The 26789-nt window shown below is 36.8% G+C and overlaps 1 protein-coding gene across 1 annotated transcript; it reads right to left on the reverse strand.

The window, feature by feature from the left end:
- Positions 1–3643: 3643 nt before the first annotated feature.
- Positions 3644–4564, reverse strand: LOC141602184 (uncharacterized). Its single transcript, XM_074422490.1, has one exon. The coding sequence runs from the start codon at positions 4562–4564 to the stop codon at positions 3644–3646; it is 921 nt and encodes a 306-aa protein (XP_074278591.1).
- Positions 4565–26789: the final 22225 nt, after the last annotated feature.

Consider the following 26789-nt stretch of genomic DNA (forward strand, 5'->3'; position numbering starts at 1 on the left):
CCGGTATCTTGGCTCAGAGGTTCTATCAAAACATGGCCAAGTCACAACACAACCCTAGCCTAAAATCTGCGCAGACCTAGACATGCGGATACACACCACCGCACCCAAGACCCACAATTTTTCTAAAACAAAGTGAGTACCCTAAGGAGTCCACCAAAGGGTTGGCTAGTACTTAAGTTGACCACTTACTCTCAAAATATGTAACGAGGTCATGCCCCAACTTGGATATAAACACACCAAGTCAGAAACACAGATGCTATTAAGCAGTGAACATACACTCGTCAAAGACTATAATGGCCTATCTATGATGAAGGCCGAAATACTCACCTAGGACCTAGTCCCAGCTAGTCCCAGCTTGAATACTTTAGCCCACACCACACAAGACAAGTAGGATACCCAATTCAGCTGACAATCCAACAATATCTCCATTATCAATAATAATCCAAATTCCAGCTAACCGTTAATCTCATAATTCATGAGAATAAGCTAAAATGGCAAAGAGACAACAAGACTCAAGTATAAGGCAACCAATTCATCCAACAACCAACATGTGAAATGATAATTATAAGTATCAAGGCATAACATAAAACCTCCAATAACAACCAATCTCACCTCAAAGACAAACCCTCGACCCGAGTCCCGCGACGGGTCATCGGTCAAATCGAGGTCGATCGTTGGTTTAAACCTAGTTTGACCAAACTCGTTCGGTCAATCCGGCCCACTCGTAGTCTTGGCCTACTTTGGCCCAAATCACAAATTTTATCGCAATATTATTCTCATGCTATTTCCAATTTCTATCATGTGAAAAACGAAAGTAACACATTATCAATCACCTAAACACTTAACAAACAACAAACACAACATCAGCTACTAATGTGACATTAATTCGTCGAGTAACTCGGAATAGTTACCTTACGCTAGCAAAGAGACAAGTAATAACTTGAGAAAGCTTCTAAAACCCAAAATTACTCTTCATCTTCAACCACATATGAGATTATGTGAAAGGACGATATTAACGAATTATCTTTATATAAAATATGAGACGGAAATTAATTTAATTATATTTTAAATAAACCAAAATAGCGTCAAAACAATTTATGGACACGGCTCAAAAGTTATTATGACAACCACAAACTCGGCATAACCACCAACTACACATGGCCTCAAAATCGTGACTTAGCTAGGCCACGGCCAGGCCACAGCTAGGCCACAGGGAGTCCGAAATCAGTCCAAAACAGAACCCAAAAGATGCCTAAGTTCGACCCCAACTCCAGTCCTCAAATGCAAAGTGAAAACCCACGATGACAGCTCTCGTCCCTGCCCAAAACAGTACCAATCGTCCCCTTAAGACTCCATTCTCGCGCCTAAAAACCTATTCTAGCCGAGCCAACTAAGTCAAAGCATTTAAAACGGTTTTAGAGCGGAAATCCACAAGTATAAAGCAACTCAAAAAAACAGACCCTAAAGACTACAAAAATCGCCCAACACGAGTCCAAATTAGTCCAAAACAATCCCTACATGTCGGTATACACCGTCTCAACTATAAAACACACCAATTATCACCCAAAACAATCATACATGTCAAGATACACCGTCTTAAATATACCACTTACTAGCTAGCATCCCAAATGATCCCTAGAGGTCAAGTATACCTTTGTCTCAATCATCTCCACATATCGGTATACACCGTCTCAACTATACAACTGACTAATTAACATCCATAAGGATCCCTATATATAATTATACACCGTCTCAATTATAAAACAGACTAACCAGCATTCGAAATAAACATATTTTACAAGTAATATCGAGTAATCCGTTATCGTTACCTTTTTAATCTTCTACCAGACCGTCTATTTTAGTACATAAAACCGCCTTATAATAAATAAAGCTGAAAATATAAATGGGTTTGTAAAAATACATGACGAAAATGAATTTTACTTACAACGGATTGACGAGAACGACGAAAGGAGCGCTATGGAACAAAAATCATTGAAAACGGATGAGAAACGGAGCATCAGTATCAATTTTGAAGATCAAAATTAAAACGGAAGAAAAGAAGAACAAAGAAGGGAGGAAGCAGACGTGGAGGGATGAAGAAATGAGGCAGCAGCCTGCCAGCCTGCTATTTATTATACGTACGTTTCTTCGTTGTTAAGAAACTTCGATCGTTATTAAAACCGTTTCGAGTTAAATTTAACCGATTTAAGTAAAAGTTTCAGTAATAAAACGGAATCAATAATAAATAAATTTAATGAGTGAAAATAAAATAAACTCAGCTAGTTAACGTAAATAATAAGAAATCGGCTTGAAACGGAATTATTAGCGATTTTTACGAAACTAACGGATATTAATAAAAATTGCTAATTTAGTGAAATAAGCTCAAAATAGCTAATTGGACGGTTTTGTTCCCAAAATCCATCTCGGGTTCACTTAAAACAACTTTCATAAGGACTCGTAAAGAAACGGAAATTATTAAATAAATAAACTCGAACTAACTTCAATAAACTCGAACTAACTTTAAATAAACTTATTAATGATTATTAAAATTAACGTATCGAATTATGATGAAATTAATTAATTAGCTAAGCATATATATATAAATCGTTAAATGATGTAATTAAATTCAAAATAGCAATTAAAAGAATTTTATCCAACTTAATAAAATACGGGGTGTTACATTACCCTACTCTCAAGCAGTCCAAAATCAAACAAAATTAACCAAAGCTCAAAAACAACAAGAAGAAGCAAAAAATAATTTTCCGCCTACTTCTGGATATTTCATTAAACAAGCAGTAGAACCCATCTGCCTTACCAAATTCAAACATACCCCATCTGTTACAGAAATCAGGAAAAAGAACTACAAAACCTTTCCTCAAAACTTTCATTGGTTTACAGATAATACAAATAAAACCCAAAGATTTTACGAATTCATACTAGTAGATTCTGGCTCTGCATATATCAAACATGAGATGTCAGAATCCAGTAATAACATTTTATACTCAAAACTGGTTATCAATAAAGTCATTTCTTCTGATGACTGGATTGAACCTCATGCCGAAAAAGAGTTTTTAAAAAGATTTAATCCTCCAACATATTCATATACCGACTATAGATTAGCATGGTCAAGAGCACTCCTTTTCAAGGACTTTGACCATGCCTGGTTCATCACATTCAACAAAACCTGTCCAAAGAATTTTCCTATTTGGTTTTACAACTGGTGGTACTACTTTGGACCAAACCAAGAAATTTACCCTCCAATTTGTAAGAAAGGATTTGAAACCTTTGTTTTTTTTTTTTTTTTTGGGAAATTGTAAGTATTGTATTAAAAATTAAATCACCCATACAACATTGTTCAGTCACTCTTTTTGCACTAACAGTAATACATTCATTCCAAACATATCATTTCTATCCACTCATGTACTCTACCTATTGATGACTTAATGGTATGCCCTCGTATTCGCATTATCAGTTCTCTCTTGCAATTGAGTACTAGCACCCGAGGTTGTGGTACTAATCCATCTATCTTGCACTTGTTTCTGCTCAACCAAATATGGTAACACAAGCTAGCTACTGCCATAGCTATTACTTGTTTCACCACCAAAGACCTTGTTCTAAACTTAATCCACCACATGATAAAATCCTACTGAGGCACCGTTATCTTCAACCAGTCCTGCAGTAATGCCAGACAACGAGAACTGAAGCTACATTGAAAAAATAAGTGATCAATGGTTTCAGCGTCATGACCACACAGGTAGCAAACATTAGCCTGAATAATCTCCATCTTCACAAGCCTATCCATAGTGAGCAGCCTTCTATGAGCAATCAACCAGATGTTAAATTTATGCCTTGGAATGATAAGGGAATTACTAATCCAAGGATGCCAGTTCTTAACAGTCCCATCATCAGCAAGCCACTTATATCCCTCCTTTATCTCATATGAAGCAATGCCCTGATGCAGGAAGAAAGGCTTCATAATTTCCTTAACCCAACAAATTTTTTTCCAAGCCCAACACACCCCAGCACCTGGTTTATAATCGAGCCAATTCACATTCTTGATATAAATCGCATGTATCCAACGTACCCACAAATGGTCAGTTTTGAGGGCGAGCCACCAGACATATTTAGCAACAGCAGCTACATTCCACCAATGAAGATGCTTCAGTCCAAGACCACCTTTTTTGGTAGATTGACATACCTGTTCCCATGAAACCAAAGCTGGACTCCCCTTGCAGTCATTGCCATACCATAGAAATTTCCTACACAGGGCTTTAATCTTACTAATAATGGTCTTTGGAAGAATGAAAATGCGAGCCCAATAGTTATGTAGTGTGCTAAGATCAGACTTGATGAGAACAACTCTCCCCGCATAAGAGAGTTTCCTGGCACCTAATCCACGAATCCTCGCACTAATCTTCTCAATGAGGCATTGACAGTCATCCACCCCTAGCCTCTTAGGAGTAATATTCACTCCTAAGTATTTGAATGGAACTTTGCCTCTTCTCATTCCAGATAAACGTTCCAACATAACCATGGTACTTTCCTCAACACCATTGCTATACATGTTAGACTTGCTGGGACTCATCTGCAAACCAGAGGCTAAAGAGAAAGTTTTGAAGGCTCTCAACAGCAGCAACACAGATTACTTGTCCCCTCTACAAAACATGATCAAATCGTCAGCAAAGCACAGGTGACTGAGATTGACCCTCTTGCAGAAAGGATGGAATCTGAACTCAGGTCTGAACTGAACCCATTCAATTAACCTACTCAGGTACTCAAGACAAATAGTGAAGAGCAGAGGGGATAGGGGGTCCCCCTGCCTTAACCCCTTCTTGCCTTGAAAGTATCCAAACAGATTACCATTAAGAGAAATGGAATAAGATGTGGTAGACACACACTGCATTGTCAGCTTCACAAACTGATGAGGGAACTTCAAGGCTTCAAGCATCTCCTTCAAAAAAGACCATTCAACACTATCATAGGCCTTTTGTAAATCCACCATCATCAAAATCCTAGGAGAGCAGGCCTTTCTCCTGTACATCTTAATCAGATCCTGCGTAATTAGAACATTCCCAACTATATCTCGTCCTTTTATAAAAGCACTTTGTGAGGGACTTATTATGTCAGGCAAGATGGAGCTGAGCCTATTACACATAACCTTAGCAACACACTTATAGATGGTGTTACAACAGGCTATTGTTCTGAATTGAAGATCACTCTCAGGGACATCAATTTTGGGAATTAGAGTAAGTATTGTGTTGTTACATTCCTTCAAAATTGTCCCAGACTGGTAAGCATTTTTGACAGCATCAGTGACCTCTTTGCCAACAACACTCCACGCATCCTTAAAAAATTGACTGCTATAACCATCTGGCCCAGGGGCTTTGGTACCAGATATGGAGAACATAGCAATCTTGACTTCCTCATCAGTGACAGGGGCAATAAGAAGAGCTCTATGCTCATCTGTGACACAGCTCCCCCTCCTAACAATCCCACCATTTATTTTGGCAACAATTTTTGAACTCCCCAAAAGCTCCTTATAGTAGTCTTCAAAAGCATTCTGGATTGTATCAGGTTGAGTGCAAAGTATCCCATCTTTGTCCTTAACTTGATAAACTTTATTTCTCAGCCTCCTGTGTTTGATACTAGCATGATAAATAATTTACCCTTTGTATTTGAAACCTTTGTTGCAAATACAAAGGGTGAATTATTTATCAAACCATTATTATTTCATGCAGATCTCAAAATCCCGTGGATTATTTGCTGGAGCTGTACACTCCGACAAATTCTTCCATCTCCTGATCTTCTTTCATTAGTAAGAGAATTCAAAATTAAATGGTGGAACAAATTTCTGGTAGAACTATGTTCTCCTGAAATTGTTCAAACATTTATTGAAACTGGCAAAAAGGTTGAATGGAGTATCCATGCATTTAATCAGGGTACTTCTTCATCAAAATCCAAAATTCAAAAACAACCACAATCAAAACAAAAATTTACCAATCACACAATCAAAGAAATGCTTAATGACCCAGCTATTCGAAAACAGCTGATCGACGCTATTAAAACTCAAAGTTCAGACAATACTGAATCCTTCGGATCCAGTACATCTGATATTCATGGTGGACCTTTTTCCCAAGACCCATAAGACTAAAAAAAAAAAGATGGAATGGATACTATAATGCCATCATGTACTCGGGTTAACCGAAATCACGATCGTCCTAGACAAGTGCTGAAAATAGGGCAGAAACAGCGCCAGGCAGCCATTGAGGCGCGAGCTTGTTGGCGGTGTAAGGGGCTCCCCTTGGTTTTATAAAATATGAAGAACACAAGGACATTGGGGCGCGGGTCAGATGGCAGCCCAAGTGAACCTTCTGGTTTTGCAAAAGGTTGTTAAAACCGCTTTTATGGAAAGGGTCGCTTAGACAGCGTTTTATATCCAACTATAAAATACGACTCATAGTATTCATTGATGATATTCGTTGTTGGGTTTGTGTTTGAAAGGTTGACATGAATAGTTTTGTAAATAATCACGTAAAATCGACTTGGCATGTATGTTAGCCAAGGGTGACATGCAATAAGGTTAAGTAAAAAGGAAAAAGAAATGAAATAAAATTGGAAATGCTTGATATGAACTAATTATATTAAGTTCATTGCTTTGTAATTAGTTAAAATTTATCAACGTACTCGAGATTTAACCAACACGGTATGTAGAACCAAGGATGACTATAAGTACAACTAAAATGCTTGCAAATGTGCCTAAAAGTGGAAAATTGTTAAAATGAAGAAAAGAGTGTTAAAATACCCTTTTAAGTGTAATTAACCAAATGATATCACCGAAACACGGAATTAATTGTCATGGTATAAACAACCAAGGGTGATTATGTTTTATGGTTAAAAAGTTTATCACAAAAATGATTTTATATGGTAAAAACCATTTTAAGAAAGAAGAGAAAAACGAAATAAAACATTAAAGAATGATGAACACAAACACTTTTGAGCTCTGGCCTAGGGTGCCATAAGAAGCACAAGGTACCTAGTTGTGACACGGGTTTTGGTTTGATATGGGTGGTTACACACCAAGCGATAAATCCCCGATATTCGAGAGGCATGTCAATCTAAACAAAATGTGTAAGGAGGGCGCCCTACTCTCATTCACGTAGGAAGTGAAAGCTCTTTGATGAAACAAAATAGTATAACGTTAATAGCATGCTTGACGCAATTGGGATTCGAAATGCGGGGATGAGAAAACTCACGCCGATGAGATGAGCCAATTGGTCGGTAAAGGTTAGGTTGTGGGCCCGTACAAGGTACCGGACTTATGACCGTTATATCAAATAATGCAATTTACCACGACCTCGTTCGAGTTTCACCATGTAAGGATCACAAAGACAAAAGTGTCTTAGTTTTCCCCAGCGGAGTTGCAAATCTATGGACATAGGCCACCTACACGCTAATATGTGGACGTGCAGCAGTCTGAGAGCCACGTTCGGAGACTTAGAAATGCTCTCGACCGGTCACTCTAGATCGGTCGGTTTCGTCTCGATGAAGATCTCGAAACGATGGGGAGATATTCAAAGTCGCCCCTAAGTAATTATGGGATGCTTGAAAACCGTTTTAATCCACTTTGTACCTCGGTCAAACAAAGCAAAAAGCAGTGCTTGACATAGGTACTAAATATAAGGTGTCGTCCCCCCATTAGCATCCTATTTCTAGGATGATTCTCGTTGCCATTGATAAGGTCGTCCATTATCCAAAGGTTGTGAGTAAGGGGTGAGGGTACGTATTGGGAACCTCATTAATCGTACACCAAATCCCGCCCGCGGTAGCGGCCTCTAGTGATCGATCGTGGTCGTTTAAGTGAAAAAGTAAATAAAACGGTTTAAATGCATGAATGCGCATCCAAAGCTTAACCTAACATGTGAGAATTTGCTAATTCGGTTTGTTTATCAAAATATTAAGAAATTGATGTCGAGCTGGATTTAGGAGTTGATTTGCATTCAAAACGAAAATTAAACATCCATTTACCAAACTCGGGTTATGATGCTTAACACAATCCAATTGTTTGAAAAAGGAGGTCAAATGACAAAGTGTAAAACGTAAGCTTGTCAATCTGATATGTCATGTATTCGGATTAACCGAAATCAATATTTTCCTAGACAAGTGCCAAAATAAGATTGAATAGGGTCAGCCGTCAGGCAGCCCCATGGGGGTGCGGGCCATTTGGCGATGCAAAGGGCTCTGCCCAGGTTTTAAAAGGTGGAAATAGGCAGCCTCTTGGGGCGCGACCCATGGGGTGATCCAAGAGTTGCCTTCTGGTTGTTAAAAAAGTTGTTTAAGACGGTATTTGTGATGAATGATTTACAAATGTTGTTTGCATGACTCGAAATGATTACTATTATATTAGTAATATTCGTCGTCGGATTCATATTTGCAAGCTTGAAAAGTATAGTTTACAAATAAAAATGTAAAATGTGTGTGCTTAACCATTTTATTACCGTACTCGAATTAAATCGACATGGTATTTATTTTAACCAAGGGTGATATCCATTATGGTCAAGACAAGGATGAAAATAAAATAAAATAAACAGAAATGTTTGATATGAACTAAATATGTTAAGTTCATTTATTTGTAATTAGCTAATATTTATTATCGTACTCGAATTAAATCGACATGGTATAAAGAACCAAGTATGATTATGAATATGACTAAAATGCTTGCAATGTGAATTAATGAGGAAATATGTTTAGTAAAAGAAAAAGGGTGTTAAAACACCCATTGATTTGTAATTAAACAATAAAATCATCGAGTCACGGAATAAACCGTCATGGTGTATGCCTATATGGAACCAAGGATGATTTCGGTAATGGTCAAAATATTTGTCCTAAAAATTAATTAAAATGGTAAAAACCGTAAAAGGAAAGAAGTAAAAATAAGATGAAAATGTTACGGAAAGATGAACACAAACATAGTTGAGTTCTGGTCTGAGAAGCCCAAGGGGCGCGAAGTCTTAGGCGACAGAAGGAGCCTCTACCTCAGACTAAAACTCGGTTTTGGCTCCATCTTTCCATGTTTCCAGTCGTGTTATGTATTGTTCATGTTTAGAATATTATGAAAATAGTAAATACATCAAAAAAGTTGGATATTCATCCTAAAACTTTTATGTTATGATGTTTGTGAGGGAGACGCTTATTGAGATGGTTCTCTCGTTATGCGACTACTCGGAATCAAAATGAGTTTAAAAGATAGCCTTAAAAAAGGATTTTGTTTTGAAAATATGTTTAAAAACATGTTTATTATTGTTGAGTAGGTCAAATGGGTCGGTCGAATGCACGACGATGACAACAAATAAAATGTGTAAGGCTTGTGTTTTCGATCGGTAGGTCGAAAACACGTGTCGATTTTTTGACTTAGTCAGTCGAGAGGTCTAGACATTTAAGGGAGAGGTGAAGGGGCGGAACATTCGCTTAAGGATTATGGGGTGTGAAGGGGGGGTATTTATAGAGAAATGTGGAGTGGTAGGTCGGTTGAGTTTGCTTTGAGGTTAAGGAGGAAGCCCATTGAAGCACGAGCAACCTAGTGCCTCAATGGGGTGTCATGTCCTTTTCGGAAATTTAGATTTTCTCTTTGTTCTAACCAATGTTTTGGTTGGTTGTGTTTTGTAGCTTATGTGATTACTTAGCCGTCTAAGCTTTCTTTTAGGTGTTATTTGGGGTGGGTATTTTGTGTGTTTGACTCGGGTTTTACATGTGATGAGTCGGGATTTGAATTTTGAGTAGGTTTTTGGCCCGGTGTCGGTTTTGACTCTAATTAGTGTCATTTTAATGCAAATGGCACGATAAAAAAATTTCTGGCATTATTTTAGATGTTCGAGACTCGGGTTGACTCAGGTTGAATCGGGTTGCGGGTTTCTCAGTCAGTTGTAGGTCCGAAGTCGGTTTTAACTCTAAAAAGTGTTGTTTTAATGCAAATGAAGTTAGAAACCAATTTTGAAATTATTTTTCATATCCGAGTAACGCATTAAACCGTCTCATGTTCCACGCTTGCATATCAAAACACGTTGTAGTCCGATCATCATCGAGTGTTTTTTGGAAGGTGCAGATATCGGGTATCTACTGTTGGAGCAGTGTACTCCACAATAAGTGCGTTTACATATTAAATCTCGTTAAAGGAATATGAGGGATTTATTTATATATTTGTCAGCTGGTCATCGTTAATCGGTAATGATTGGCTGACTAGAGTTTGACATTACTGTCGTGTGACGGCGGTGATCAGCTGATCCCTTTAGGTCACACCTATAGGATGACGCCCAAAAAGAATGAATTAATTGTTTGTATGAGATACGAGATAATTATTTCCTTATATTATTTGAATTTTAATTAGTCGCGTTAATGTATTATTTGATGACGGGTTACGGACTCGGGCTAAGGAGATTTATTATTTAATTATGTGATAATTAATTAATAAATAAATATTAGAATTAATTAATTAATTGTTAATTAATTAATTTTATACGATATGTCTATAAGTTTGGAGTGGAGTTGGTTAGCTATTTAAAATTTACAAGAGGTTGTAAAATTAGCTAAAAAGGGTTATATTGACACATTTTATGTTGATAAAATGGTCTTATGATTACTTAATGATTAAACAGTCATTAGTAGTTAATTTGTATTATTTAAGTGTTAAATAATTAAATTATGTAAGATAATTAAATATAAGATTTATAAGCATTTGTGGGACAAATGTCGAAAACCGAAATGGACCCAAATTTGGTCCACTTACACCGGTTTTATGAGGACATCACAAGTGTCCTTTAGGTGGATTTTTCCACTTATAATTGTCCACTCAAAATGCCTATATATACCATTGAAACTCCACCATTTCTCTAGTTGGAAAAATTTGAAGAAAAAATTGGTCATTGTTGGTGGTTTGGCCGGGTCATTTACACTACCTAAAGACCAAAATTTTCTTCTTATTTTGTTCATATTTTACATCAAAAACACATATAAAAATAAACTAATAATATTATCAAAGTAATAATATTAATTAGTACATCAAGTTTACATATATAATACTCAAATAATATCTAGTCAATATTATTTGTAGTAATTATTTTTGGGCATTGTCTTGGGTGTATCCTTAGGAGATCACCTTTCTTGGTGATTTGGGTTTTGGAGGATCATCTACATAGTATAAGCTCAAGAACAACATCAAGGAAGGAGTCCTTGAGTTGTGCCCATATATTTCCAATTACAATGTAAGGAAATCACTCTTAAATGGTTTTATACCATTTTTATGTTGTTTTTATTTGCATGCATGTAGATTTAGACCATTACATAAAATTAGTTAGTAATTTTAATTTCATAAGATGAGTCTAATATGGTCTAAATTATTAACAAGTAGTATTAGAGCGTTGTTATATACATGCATGTAGTCTTAAGACGATTTTAGTAGTTTATGAGATAAATTGATAAAATTTGATATTTTGTTGTTAAAATTAGTTTTATCACATAATACGGTCTTGCATGTAAATAATCTGGTCTTAAAATGATATGGGATGAAAAATTGATTTTTGTAATATTTAATCTCTTTTTATGACTTAAAATGGCATAAAATTGAGTAAAGATGCACTAAAATTAATTCAGAGTTCATTAAATTACGTTGCATGTTAATTTTATGCATATTTGTTTAGAAATAACCACATGCATGTTCTATTTATAAAAAAATAGAAACTTTAAACTAATGTGATTAATTTAGGAAGTTTATTGATTTTTATTTGGTAGAAATTGGTAAATAATGGTTATTTTACAAATAAATATTAATTTTAGGGATCGAAATTTTTGGATTTTTAGCTCCTGGAAATTGTTCCAAAATGTAAAAAATTTTACTTCAAAGTTGTTTCAATTTTTATGATTTGATTTAGAATTAAATCGTAAAATTGCCATTTTACCAAGAAAATTGTAAAATTGTCTTAAATAAATTTCAAAACCAAAAATTTTTACATGCATGTCATTTTTGTGAAAGACCGGAATTTAAAAAACCTTAAAATTTATTTTTCCATAAATATTTTAATTAAATGGAATTTTTCCATAATAATTGTGAATTATTATGTCTTTTTGTTATAATTTATGTTTTAATCCCATATAAATTCAAGATAGGTAGTGAAAATAATTATTTTTATATTAGACCAGACTAGTATGATATGTAAATATTAAAATTGTTTTAAGAATTGATTTTGGATTTTAAATGGTCAAGCTCAAATGATCGTTGTTGGTAAGTTAGACGATTTGGCATGATATTTTACATAATGCATTTTTATTATTCATATGAATGAATGGTTTTTAGTATTTTAATTATGTAATTTTTTCCTAATATGGCAATAGGTAGAAGTTGGTATTTCCCGTAATGTAATGGAATATCGACTTGTTTTGTAATTAATTGCGATTTCGCATCGCCCAATTTGTAATTAATTAATAGTTTTTATTTTATTTTTATGACAAATTGTATAATAGGAAATTGTTATGTAATTTAATTATTAGTAGTTAAATAAAGCATCTAAAGACGGAGTTTTCATGAAGACGGTGTTTTTCAGAAAGGCGTTATGAAATCCTAAAGAAGGAGGCCAATTTTATGAAGATTCTAGGGACCAAGGAGTTGGTTTCCAAAGTGAAATATTTTAAGTTAATTAGATTAACTAGGTGGTCATATTAGGATTTGATTTGTTTTATATTTATGCATTCATGCCAAATCATCACTACATGTTTTATTTTGTTGTTATCGATTTAATTGTCTAGCATTGACCAATTTTGTTCACTTAAAAGTGATAGACAATTAAATTGATAGGATCTCTCACTTTCATTTAAAATTTGAGATTAGCCTTACCAAATAATAACACCTATGATTCCCTTCTTCATTAGAGGTAGGTTCGGATCACCGAGGTACACGCTTTTTACGTTGGGTAAGTAGGGTAATAAAAGTTATTACGCGTGAAAATTGGTTGGACTCAACGGGGTAAATATGGGTTGAATCGGTCCACCGTGCCCATATTTATTTCTGGGGCTAAGAGATAGATTTTAAGAAAATCCGTCAACCAAGAGTTCTAATAGTAGAATCAGTCAAAATTGTTGACTCACCAAATTTATATAAATATGGGCTGAATCGGTCCACCGTGCTCGTGTCTAAATAAAAATGGATCTTGGAATCATTTAAATAATTCAGCGGGAGATCATTATATAAATGGGAACTTGTTAAAATAAGTTTCACAAGTTAAAATGTTTAGACGAAAATGTTAGTCTTTCCTTTTATTTCCTTTGTAGTAATCACGATGACTTCTACTAGTCAAACCGTCACTATAGCTAGAGATTCATGGCTTCGTTCTTTTATGGACAAATATGTATTAAAAGCCGACGGTAGTAATTTTAAAGATTGGGAGGAACAACTTCGATTAGCTGCCGCAGGTGATGGCAAATTACGCTACCTAGTCGATCCTTCTCCCCCTTCACCTAGTTCTAGGGACATTGCCGATGTAAGGGAGGCTTTTAATGTTATCAAAAGGAATCTGCTGCAATAAAAAATGTTTTGATTTTTTCAATGGATCATGCTTTACAAAGGCAATGTGTCATGTTCCGCAATGCTCATGAAGTATTCTCGATACTTTCTACTATGTTTTCTCAAGCCCGAAGGATAATTCAATATGACACCGCAGTTCATTTCTTTGAGGCTAACCTCAAAGATGGACAACCTGTGAGTTCACATATACTTCAAATGATTGAGTACGTGGAAACTCTAGAGGGGTTGGGTTGTAAGATCCCCGACGAGCTTGTGGTGGACCGAGTGCTCCACTCTCTCTCACATGTCAAAAGATTTACCAAATTTAGGGTAAATTATAACATAACAAACATGAGAAAAAGTTTACATGAGCTCCATTCTCTACTTGTGCAAGCAGAGAAGGACATGGGATTGAGTGGGAGTACGAGGAGGGATGTACTTGCGATCAATTTGAAGGGGAAGAAGCAGTTTAAGAGGAACGCTGGTAAGAAGCCCGTACAGGTGGAGGGCTAAGGTAAAGCTATTGCAAATAGCTCTACCAAGCCTAAACCTAAGAAGGGTAATCCTCTTAAAGATACTTGTAATTATTTTAATAACAAGGGACATTGGAGGTGTAATTGTTCAAAGTACTTGGATGACATCAAAGCTGGCATTGTGAAGCCAACATGTAATTTCTCAACCGAATCTTTTATGATAGATATAAATTACGCATCAAATACAACTTGGCTATTAGATAATGGTTGTGGTTCTCACTTGTGCAATCACTTGCAGGGCCTAAAAAGCATAAGGAAGCTAAACAATGGTGATGATCTCCGAATGGGAAACAGATCTAAAGTAGCTGCCGTCTCAGTAGGAACCTATGTAATTAATTTAGCTTCGGGGTTGCAGTTGTTTCTTAATAATTGTTATATTGTACCGACGTTGTCTAGAAATATAATATCATAATCTGTGTTAGACACAGAAGGTTTTTCTTTTGTTATCAAAGACAAGTGTTGTACTTTTTCCCTTAATGGGATTGTTTATAGCCAAGCTATTTCAATTAATGGTATTTATATTCTAGACACTTGAAACGAAGTTTATCATTTAGATAATAAAAGACTCAAAACAGGTGATCCCGATCTATCTTATTTATGGCATTGTCGATTAGGACACATTAACGAGAAACGCATTAAAAGACTAGTGTCGACTGGTATAATTAAACCTTTTGATTTTGAATCATTTGGTACATGCGAATCTTGTCTTCTTGGCAAGATGACCCGTGCACCTTTTCTAGGAAAAGGATCTCGAGCTAGTGAGTTGTTGGGTTTAATACACACTGATGTATGTGGTCCAATGACAGTCACTGCTAGAGGCAATTATGACTATTTCATTAATTTCACCGATGACATGAGTAGATATGGGTATATCAACTTAATGAGGTATAAAAGTGAAGCTTTTGACAAGTTTAAAGAGTTTCAGAATGAAGTAGAAAATCAATTAAATAAGAAGATTAAAACATTACGATAAGATCGTGGTGGGGAATATTTAAGCAATGACTTTAGAGATCACCTTAAAGACTGTGGCATCGTATCCCAGTTAACTCCTCCTGGCACACCACAATTGAATGGTGTGGCTGAAAGGAGGAATCAAACTTTATTAGATATGGTCCGATCTATGATGAGTCAAACTGAGTTACCTAAGTCATTTTGGGGAGTTGCCATTTCATCTGCTATACGCTCACTTAATCAAAGTCCCACTAAAGCAACTGACAAAACTCCATATGAGACATGGGTATGTGTGTACTCAAACATGACACTAGGGGAATTTGGTGCGTTGACTCGAGTGTGTGAGTCGAGGTGTCGAAAATGTTTAGATCTTAACTGAATTGGGGTTGGGGGGGTCCAAAGTGACGGCGTGACGCCTTAGGACTTGACTTGAAATTGAAAAGACCCAAAATGTAAAGGATGACGGGTTTATAACTCGACAGAGTTCTGACTAGGACATAGTCGGTTTGAATTTTGACTCTAACTTAGCCCAATTGAATTTACATGTTTGCATTTACATGTTTTGAAAATATTTTGATAAAAACGTTTTTTTTTGGTTTTTTTTTGACGTTTTTTTTTTTTTTTTTTTTTTTTTGCGCGGGTTTTGAAATGGGTTTGAGGCCCAAAGTTTGACTCGACATTTGGATAGAGTTTCGGCTTATTTTGCGCTGTTTTGAAAATGTTTACATTTTGAAAAGGATTTTATTTTACAAAATTTTGTCATGGTTTTGTTTATAAATGGTGGTCACGTATATGGTACAAACATACATATGGCCATTATAACGTTATGTTGAGTGCATTTAAAGGGTTTTGGCTTAAAAAGGTGGGTTGCCATACCAAGCAATCAAACCCTGGTCTGTGGAGAGGTCTGTGCCAAACAAGAGTAAGGTCGATTGCTAGTCCATTTCCTCGAGTAGTGAAAGCCCTTGATACAAACAAGTGTATGTACCACGGTATGGGTGACGTCAATCGCTCTCCATCTTTAGGCCCAGATAAGAATATGGACCGCCCAGACGGGACGATTGGTCGAATTGGTTAGGTTGGGCCTAGGAATGCCGAATAAAATGACCTAAGAAGGTCGAGTTATGAAAACCGACAATTGTCTCATATAAACTATTCCCTAACATTATTCAAGTTTCACCCTGGGTAACACGTAAGTGTATCATCCCCGGCGGAGTCGCCAAACTGTGGACATGGGCCACCCGCGTCGCGCTTGAATAAGCGTGCATTTGTGGAGTCGCCACCAATTTTTATAGGAAATTGGAACCGCTCGAATACCTCGTGTCATGTCAAGACACAAAGTAGTGACATGAACACTAAGAACTCGTACCCTTACCATTCTATGTCTAGAATGACTCTCGTGGATGCCAATGAACACGGATGTTCACAGAGATCTGGAGTAAGGGATGAGGGTACGTATTAGGAAGTCCTTTATTTGAACACCTAATGTCGCCCGCCTCGATAGCGGCCTCTACTAATGATTAGGAAAATTATTCATATTTGATATGTCGTCAATTATATGCATGCAATGCAACATCCAACGTTTTAGTCCCAGCATATGAGATTAGACTATGTCGGTGAATAAAGAATTTAGTAATTAATAATGTCGAAGTTGGAATTTAGATTAATTTACATGTGAAAACCAAGGAAATAAATCATATAAAATAAATACGAAATAAAGAAATAAATTACAATTGATAAACATGAATTTACGTCATAAACATGCCCAAAAAGGATTTGGAAAGAAAATAATATAAAAGAAAATAGAAGAAATAAGGAAATTAAAAGAAATAGGAAATTAGAATAAATAAAGAAATTGGAAAAATAATGAAATTGGAAGAATAAGGAAATAAAGAGAAATTAGAAAATAAAATAAATTAGGAAGATAAAAATAAGGAAATAAAAATAAGGAAATAAAAGTAAAGGAAATAAAAATAAAGGAAATAAAAATAAAATATGGAAAATATGGAAAATATGAATTATATGGAAAATATGTCGAATTATGGTGATAATAAGAATAATATTCGATTAAAAGCTAATTAGAATGCCTACGTCAAAACAAGACGAGTTCAGAGGCAGAACCCATCTCAGAACAGGTGCGGCATCTGTTGCGTCCTCTGGAAGAGGCGCAGCACTTCATGCGTCTGTTCTTGAGTTGGGTTCTGACTGTGAATGTCAGACTTGCTATTTGTAAATGTTCGTTGGTTAATTTGCATTGATTTATTGATTGGTAACTCGAGTAAAAGTGATTAAGTCAGATTATATGCATCAGGAACCGTCATAAAAGCGATAAACACGGATTAAAACGAATTAGAACGGGTTAGAAACGAATTAGGAGGAATTAGACTTACAAATGAGAAACAAATTTTGAAAGAACTTGATAAACTGGAAATAAACAATGGAAATGTGTACAAAGGACGAATCCCAGAAACTTGATATGAACAAATCGAGCTTCTTAAATCCGGGTTTGGTTTAATGGCGAAAACCCGCAAATATTGATTATAAGAGATTTAAGCCGTAAATAAAACGTAATAATTAAAAGGAAAATATTAAACTCTATTTCATGTACAAAGGAAAGGAAGAAAATAAGAAGATAAAACAAAAGGAACGAAAATAACAGAAAAACCGAGGAAGAAGAAGAAGAGCAGGAGCAGCGGCAACCTCTGCAAGAGGCGCAGCAGATGCTGCGATCCTTCGAAGAGGCACAGCTGCTGCTGCGTTTCTTCTCGACGTCTGATTTCCACTGTTTTGCAAAAACAGTTTATAAAAGCTAAGGGGTTTTAAAATTGGTTTCGAGCATGCTTTTGACGTAAATTTATATTAATAAATACAAAATAAAAGTACAATAAATAAAATGGGATTTTACACCATCGGACTTACATGTTAGCGTCGCGAGATTTAACTAAATCGGCTTTTAGTGGTAACTTGACTCGATCTACGTAAATATGAAAGTGCCCTTGAAAAAGGAATTAAAAAAGATTGAATTCTTGATTAATTATGGTGTATTGGTCAAATTGGTCGGTCATGCAACGTGACTGGTACTCAGAATTATCTGAGCTTACGTGGTCGATTGATCAAGCACGTAGGCGTCGAAAGCTTAGAGCAAGGTCTTAGAATGCAAAGGGAGAAGAGAAGGGCGGACACTCGCGTGAAAAAAATATTTGAGGCAAACGCGTCTATTTATACTAATCACACGGAGGAATTATAGAAATGGTAGAATTTGAGAAGGAATAAGAAAGAAAGGTCCGGAAATAACCGACTTCGTTGAAGCAAGAAATTTGGACAAAAAGAAAGCCTGGAGAAAAGGCGCAGCAAGTACTGCGATCCTTCAAAGAGCGCGCAGCATTTGCTGCGTCATTTCTCGGGTAGTTTCCTTCTGTGGGTAGAAAACGCGTTTGACAGCCTGTCGTATTTTAGGCATAACTTTCTCCACAAAACTCGGAATAAGGTGATTTTGGTGGCGTTGGAAAGCTAAGAGAAATATCTAGAATTTTCTGTGAAATAGGCCAGACCAAAAAAGTCGTTATAACCTCGTAAAACGGGCCTAAATGTTGGGTTGTCATTTTAGCTAAATGAAATGCATATTTTGTAATGTAAACTTTAAGTTTAGCCCAAAGAAGTGACATGGGACTCAAAATGAGATATACTCATAACATTTATGACATCCTAACCTTAGGTAGACAAACACACTGCTTTTGACTCGGGATTTGACGGTTTTTAGGAAATAAAAACGGTTTTTGACCCGGACTCCAAATGTACTCTAATTACTGGCCAAAACGACCGTAATGACACCTAGATGACAACCAAGGGGTAGACACAAGTTTATGAGTTACCTTTTGTTAACCGATTTACGAAACGTCATAAAATCGCAACATATGCTAAACATGCGGCCCAATCATCACTAGGTGTATGGCGGGAGGTGCAGAAATAAGGTATCTACAATTAGGCAATTCTTAGAGGGACTGAAAGTAGTTCCAACCGCCGAGGATCCTATCACTTTATTTTGTGATAACAGTGGGGCAATTTTTCAAGCAAAAGAGCCCATGTCTAGTAACAAGTCTAGACACCTACTTAGAAAATTTTATGTAATTAGAGATTTAATTGAAAGGAAGGAAATTACAGTCTATAAGGTTAGGACAGCTGACAACATCGCTGGTCCTTTAACCAAGCCATTGTCCCAAGCTAAACATGATAGTCGTGTAGTTTCGATGGGATTGAGACGAATACCAGAACTTTTGTAGATTATGTGATATGTAATAATTAAGACATTGTATTTTGTCCCTAGTTACGTAATGAGGTGACGTCTCGGTGTGACTAGATTGTAAGGCGATAGATGACAAGTTTGACTTTCATATGGTCATAATGATGGCTGATCGATTACATAGACAGATTGTGAGACGATTTATCGGACATTGACCATTTATAGAATCCTTTTGTTGATGGGTGTAACACCCCCATACTCCAAGTGCCTTACCAGGACCACTCAGGTATGAAGATATTACCATCTCGGTTACCCGAGGCATGATATTCATAAGACAATAATGAAACAACTTAAATAATATAACTTTTAGTGAAAAGTATAACTGAAACCAAATCCCACAATACGAGTACAAGTTCTTAAAACCAAATATCTACTGAAATACTGAAATGTCATAAAACTAAAAGACTACAGCGGAAGACTTCTATCGTCAGACGGTGGCACCTCCCAGCTATTCCAGTACTCAACTCAAACCTGCTCAATTACTGCTCACCATCCCCGAATGGATCACCGCAGTTTACAAAACAACAACCGGGTCGACTAATCACACAACTCAATATATATCAACAATAAGATAAAAAGACAGCTTAACCGTCACACACACAACCACACCAATTCCAACAATCTCAATCACCGACCGTCCACTTTGGACGATCCCGCGATGGGGGACCGCAGCCGTACCCACCAAATCCCCGCTCCTCATAACGAGCGATAACCCTGTCCATTAATGTGCACATCCCCTTCCGTGGCGGGTTCCACGAAGGGCGAAACTAGGGCGTGAAGCCACTCCCGCAAGTGACCCCACTCAGCCGAGGACACGCCTCGAGAACCAGAGACAAACAATCACAATCAACAACCGTCATAATACCATTACTATATTATTCAATCAACCACAACACATCAACAATCATCCCATTATGGGACTAATACTGAGTAGGAAATCCTACCTGGAAAGCACAACTATCAGACGGTCTCTACAGCTGTATCAAAAAGCTTCTTCTACGAAACCTCCTCCTATCATACAACATACAAATGCTACCAAATCACAAACTACTCAAAAACCCCAAATCCCTAGATTAGGGTTTAACCAACTTAAAGGAAAGACAACAAAAAGGGTACATAGATCTTACCCTTGACGCAAGGATCTCAACGGTATAACAAACGATGAAAACCGACCTTCCAAACTCCGGGATTTGCTAACAATGCGATTAACATGATGAACGTACTTGCTTTCTCTCTTTGACAGTAAATTAGGTTTTGCAAAAGTGTTTAGTATAATGACGAAGAAGGTTATATATCTTAAATCGCATAATTAACAAAACCCGAGAAAAACTCCCCGTAAACCTGTTACTCGATCGAGTACCCAAGGTACTCGATCGAGTACCCCCTTACTCGATCGAGTATCCTAGTTACTCGATCGAGTACCCAACAGGTCAGAAACTATTTTAAAACGCAATTTACCCTTACTCGACAGAGTAAGGCCTACTCGATAGAGTACCCAAAGACTCATAAATACGGAGTATTACAGTCTTCCCTCCTTAAAAGGAACTTCGTCCCCAAAGTTCAAACCACTACTAAACAAAGGTACTCCCTCAACACTTTCGACTCAACAACCAAAACAAAACTCAACATAAAATGTGTTACTAACCCAACTCATCCCGACACACATACCCACACAACATACAAAAAGGGTATAAAACTCTTAAAAACCCGTCGCGATCATCTCCTACCCCCCTAAAAGAAACAAGGTTACGTCCCCGTAACCATACATACCTGATCAAAAAGAAAAGGGTAACGCTCTTTTATAGCTTCCTCTGGTTCCCATGTAGCTTCCCCAGTCTCGTGGTTAGACCAAAGGATCTTAAGCAAAACTGTCTCACCACTCCTAGTCTTCCTAACCTTCCGGTCACGAATCTACTTAGGCACCTCAAGATATGATAAGGACTCATCTAGCTCTAAGTTCTCTGCCTCTAACACATGTGACGGGTCACTCACATACTTCCGCAGCTGCGATACATGAAACACATGATGCACTCTTTCTAGCGCAGCTGGTAAAGCCAGACGATATGCAACTTCCCCAACTCGCTCTAAGATCTCATAAGGCCCGATAAACTTCTGACATAGCTTGCCTTTCTTCCCAAATCTCATAACTCCACGCATAGGAGACACTTTCAAAAGAACCTTGTCCCCCACTTGAAACTTTATGTCCCGGCGATGTAGATCTGCATAACTCTTTTGCCTATCTTGAGCTGCCCTCATCCGTTCCCTGATCATCTTAATCTGTTCCAACATCTCATGCACCATCTGTGGTCCTAAAACCACTGCCTAAGCACTATCGTCCCAACAAATCGGACTCCTACATCTCCTCCCATACAAAGCCTCGAAAGGTGCCATACCAATACTAGTGTGATAACTGTTATTGTAAGAAAAATCTATGAAGTCCAACCTCTGTTCCCAGCTACCACCAAAGTCCATCACACAAGCTCGCAACATATCCTCAAGAGTCTTGATTGTTCTCTCAGTTTGTCCGTCTGTCGCAGGATGAAATGTTGTACTTATCTTCAAAGTTGTTCCCAACGATTCCTGCAACTCTTTCCAAAACCTTGACATAAATCTCGCATCTCTGTCAGACACTATGTCCTTAGGAACTCCATGTAACTTAAGCACGTTCTTTCGATAGGCCATAGCCAATTGTGCTTTGGTCCGTGTATCTTTCATTGGAACAAAGTGAGCTGACTTGGTCAGTCGATCCACTATTACCCAAATCATGTTATTACCTTCTTGACTCTTTGGCAAACCCACGATAAAATCCATGGAAATGGATTCCCACTTCCACTCAGGTATCGTTAAAGACTGAATCTTACCTTGTGGTCGTCGCTGTTCCCCCCTAACTCTCTGGCATGTCAAACAACGGGCCACAAACTCTGCCGTCTCTTTCTTCATTCCCGGCCACCAAAACGTGTTCTTCAAATCCTTATATAGCTTGTCACCACCTGGATGTACTGAATACGGTGTGCAATGTGCCTCTATCATGATAGTCTTTTTCAACTCCTCATCATTAGGAACACACCACCTACCGTCAAACCTCAAACTACCATCTGTGTGAATGGAGAATCGAGACACTGTCCCTTTCTCTACTTCAGCTCTCCACTCCACTATCTTAGGATCCAACGCCTGCTTACCTCGAATGTCATCATAAAACTCAAGCTGCACTGTCATATCACCCATGGCATCTCCTTTCTGCATCATATGTATCCCAAATCTCGCTACCTCATCTCTTAACCTCATCAAAGAAAGAGATGTACACAGAGAATGTACACTCTTCCTACTCAAAGCATCAGCAACTACATTGGCCTTCCCTTCATGGTAGATAATTTCCATGTCATAATCGCCAATCAGCTCCATCCACCTCCTCTGTCTCATGTTCAACTCCTTTTGAGTAAAAATATACTTGAGACTCTTGTGATCAGAAATTACCTTAAAGATTGCTCCATAAAGGTAATGTCTCCATATCTTGAGAGCAAACACCACTGCACCCAACTCCAGATCATGACACTACTACAAATCCAGGCAACTACAACGCCCCTTTAACAACGATTATTCACGAAAATCACAATAGACGTTGTAGAATGAATGGCGCGAATTTTACTAAAATCAATTACAACGGGTATGGTTATAAAAACCGTTGTTATTAGTTTTAACAACGGGTCACACATGCACAACCGTTGTTAATAATTTGGCGCAAAATTGGCGCAAAGTTAGTGAAAGTAATCACAACGGTTATTTTTGAAACCCGTTGTTAAAAATTATTTAACAACGGGTGTTTTTTACAACCGTTGTTAAAACATATTTCACAACGGTTGTTGTTTAATAACCGTTGTCAATACCTTCCATACTATAAACCACACAAACAGAAGTCTGCTGCAGCCACAAAACACAACCCTTAATACACAAACACAAACACAGCAGACAAACAAACACAAAACACAAAACACACACTCTCTTTCTCTCTTTCTCTCTTTCTCTCTTTCTCATCGTCGCTTTATCTTCTCGCCGTCACAGTTGATTTCATCGTCTATTACGTTCTGTATTTATCAGGTAAATCTCACCGTCACTGTTAGTTTCATCGTCATTATTTTCTTTTTCTATTTATTTCTTTTGCATGTATGTGTTTTTATCGACCATTATGTTATTTGTTTAAGTATTGTTCGCATAATTAGTTAGTAAAACAATGAAGAAGCAAGATGAAGAAGCAAGATAAACATAATTAATATATATATATATATATATATATATATATATATATTTATAAATACATAAATTAAAAAAAAAATTACATATATAAAAACACAATTCTTATATTTTCATAGAGGATCTTATTCTGCTCTATCGTATCCGTCCTCTCCTCCTTGGCTATTTGGAGGTTCCGTTCGTGAGATGCTTTATATCGTCATATAGCTGCAGCTGCTTTCTTTGCTCCGTCAAGCCATCTTCTTTGGCGTGCTTGGTGCGGATCGAGCATCCAAGGTAGCTCTGAAACTTTCCTCAATATGGAGGAACCGGCGGATGAATTTGTTGTTGTTCTCGATCATGGTAAGAGTCTTAAGGATGAAATCATTCATTTTGTTGGAGTTTTTGGAGTTTGTTTTGAAAGATTAAGTAGAGTTTGTTTTAGCAGTTAGGGTTTGGAGATGAATATATTGAGATAATGGAATTGTTAGTTGAGATAATGCAATGTATTTATACTAAGCAATGTGTGGGTTGAGTTGTTTTTTAATTAATATATATGTTAGGAAGTTGTGCCATAATCATCATCATATCTCACAATGCTGCTTCAAATCTTATTACTAACCCTTCTCATTCCATATTATCCGTTCATAAGTACAGTGATGTCAGTAATAATGCATGCATCGGAATTCTAACGGGCCGTAATTATGCATGCATCTAGTAATATTTAATTTAATTTTTTTTTATTTTTTAAGAACAAACAACAACGGTTATTTACAAACAACCCGTTGTCTTTAGTTATAACAACGGTTCTGTATATTAAAACCCGTTGTTATAACTTTCCCCCCAAAATTGAGTCACACTTGCCACAACGGGTTTTTATACTTAAAACCGTTGTTAAGATTTTTAACAACGGTTTCCTTAAGAAAACCAATCGTTGTTAAACCTTTTACAACGGACGCTTTAACAACGTCCGCTTTTTTATACAACAACGGTTGTTATCTCCACTACTACAAATACAGGCTATAACAACGGTTGTTATAGCCTGTATTTGTAGTAGTGGAGATAACAACCGTTGTTGTATAAAAAAGCGGACGTTGTTAAAGCGTCCGTTGTAAAAGGTTTAACAACGATTGGTTTTCTTAAGGAAACCGTTGTTAAAAATCTTAACAACGGTTTTAAGTATAAAAACCCGTTGTGGCAAGTGTGACTCAATTTTGGGGGGAAAGTTATAACAACGGGTTTTAATATACAGAACCGTTGTTATAACTAAAGACAACGGGTTGTTTGTAAATAACCGTTGTTGTTTGTTCTTAAAAAATAAAAAAAAATTAAATTAAATATTACTAGATGCATGCATAATTACGGCCCGTTAGAATTCCGATGCATGCATTATTACTGACATCACTGTACTTATGAACGGATAATATGGAATGAGAAGGGTTAGTAATAAGATTTGAAGCAGCATTGTGAGATATGATGATGATTATGGCACAACTTCCTAACATATATATTAATTAAAAAACAACTCAACCCACACATTGCTTAGTATAAATACATTGCATTATCTCAACTAACATTTCCATTATCTCAATATATTCATCTCCAAACCCTAACCGCTAAAACAAACTCTACTTAATCTTTCAAAACAAACTCCAAAACCTCCAACAAAATGAATGATTTCATCCTTAAGACTCTTACCATGATCGAGAACAACAACAGCTTCATCCGCCGGTTCATCCATATTGAGGAAAGTTTCAGGAGCTACCTTGCGGATGCTCGATCCGCATCAAGCACGCCAAAGAAGATGGTTTGACGGAGCAAAGAGAGTGAAGCTATATGACGATATAGCAATCACTGAACGGAACCTCCAAATAGCCAAGGAGGAGAGGACGGATACGATAGAGCAGAATAAGATCCTCTATGAAAATATAAGAATTGCATTTTTATATATGTAATTTTTTTTAATTTATGTATTTATAAATATATATATATATATATATATATATATATATATATATATATATATATATATATATATATATATATTAATTATGTTTATCTTGCTTCTTCATCTTGCTTCTTCATTGTTTTACTAACTAATTATGCGAACAATACTTAAACAAATAACATAATGGTCGATAAAAACACATACATGCAAAAGAAATAAATAGAAAAAGAAAATAATGACGATGAAACTAACAAAGGACGGCGAGCGTAGATTTACCCGATAAATATAACGTAATAGACGATGAAATCAACAAAGGACGGCGAGAAGATAAAGCGACGATGAGAAAGAGAGAAAGAGAGAAAGAGAGAAAGAGAGTGTGTGTTTTGTGTTTGTTTGTCTGCTGTGTTTGGGTTTGTGTATTAAGGGTTGTGTTTTGTGGCTGCAGCAGACTTCTGTTTGTGTGGTTTATAGTATGGTAGGTATTGATAACGGTTATTAAACAACAACCGTTGTGAAATATGTTTTAACAACGGTTGTAAAAAAGACCCGTTGTTAAATAAGTTTTAACAACGGGTTTCAAAAATAACCGTTGTGATTACTTTTCACAAACTTTGCGCCAATTTTGCACCAAATTATTAACAACGGTTGTGCATGTGTGACCCGTTGTTAAAACTAATAACAACGGTTTTTATAACCATACCCGTTGTAATTGATTTTAGTAAAATTCGCGCCATACATTCTACAACGTCTATTGTGATTTTCGTGAATAATCGTTGTTAAAGGGGCGTTGTAGTTGCCTGGATTTGTAGTAGTGCTCCTTAGGACCCATACGGTACGGTGCCTTAGAGATTGGCCCCGTCTTGGGTTTCAACTCTACTGTGAAATCTATCTCTCTTCTCGGCGGTAACCCCAGAATCTCCTCTGGAAACACATCCTCAAACTCCCCCACCACCGGTATCTGATCAACTGTCGGACTCTCTATCTGGTCATCTCTCACATGGCACAAGATCAAAGGACATCCCTTCCTCAGGTAAGACTTCAAAGTGACAGCTGCAATCAACTTAACTTTGGGTTTGACTAGAAACCCACGATAAGACACACTAACACCCTTAGGACCTCTTAAAGACACTTTCTTTTGATGACAGTCTATCTTAGCTTTATACTTTCCCAGCCAATCCATCCCAACTATCATCTCAAAACCGTCAAAAGGGAACTCTAGCAAGTCTACAGGGAAATCAACTTGCCCAACTATCATAGGTACATCCCTATATAACCTCCCACAAG

Source organism: Silene latifolia, chromosome 9, assembly GCF_048544455.1.
Source record: "Silene latifolia isolate original U9 population chromosome 9, ASM4854445v1, whole genome shotgun sequence".
NCBI classification, from domain to species: domain Eukaryota; kingdom Viridiplantae; phylum Streptophyta; class Magnoliopsida; order Caryophyllales; family Caryophyllaceae; genus Silene; species Silene latifolia.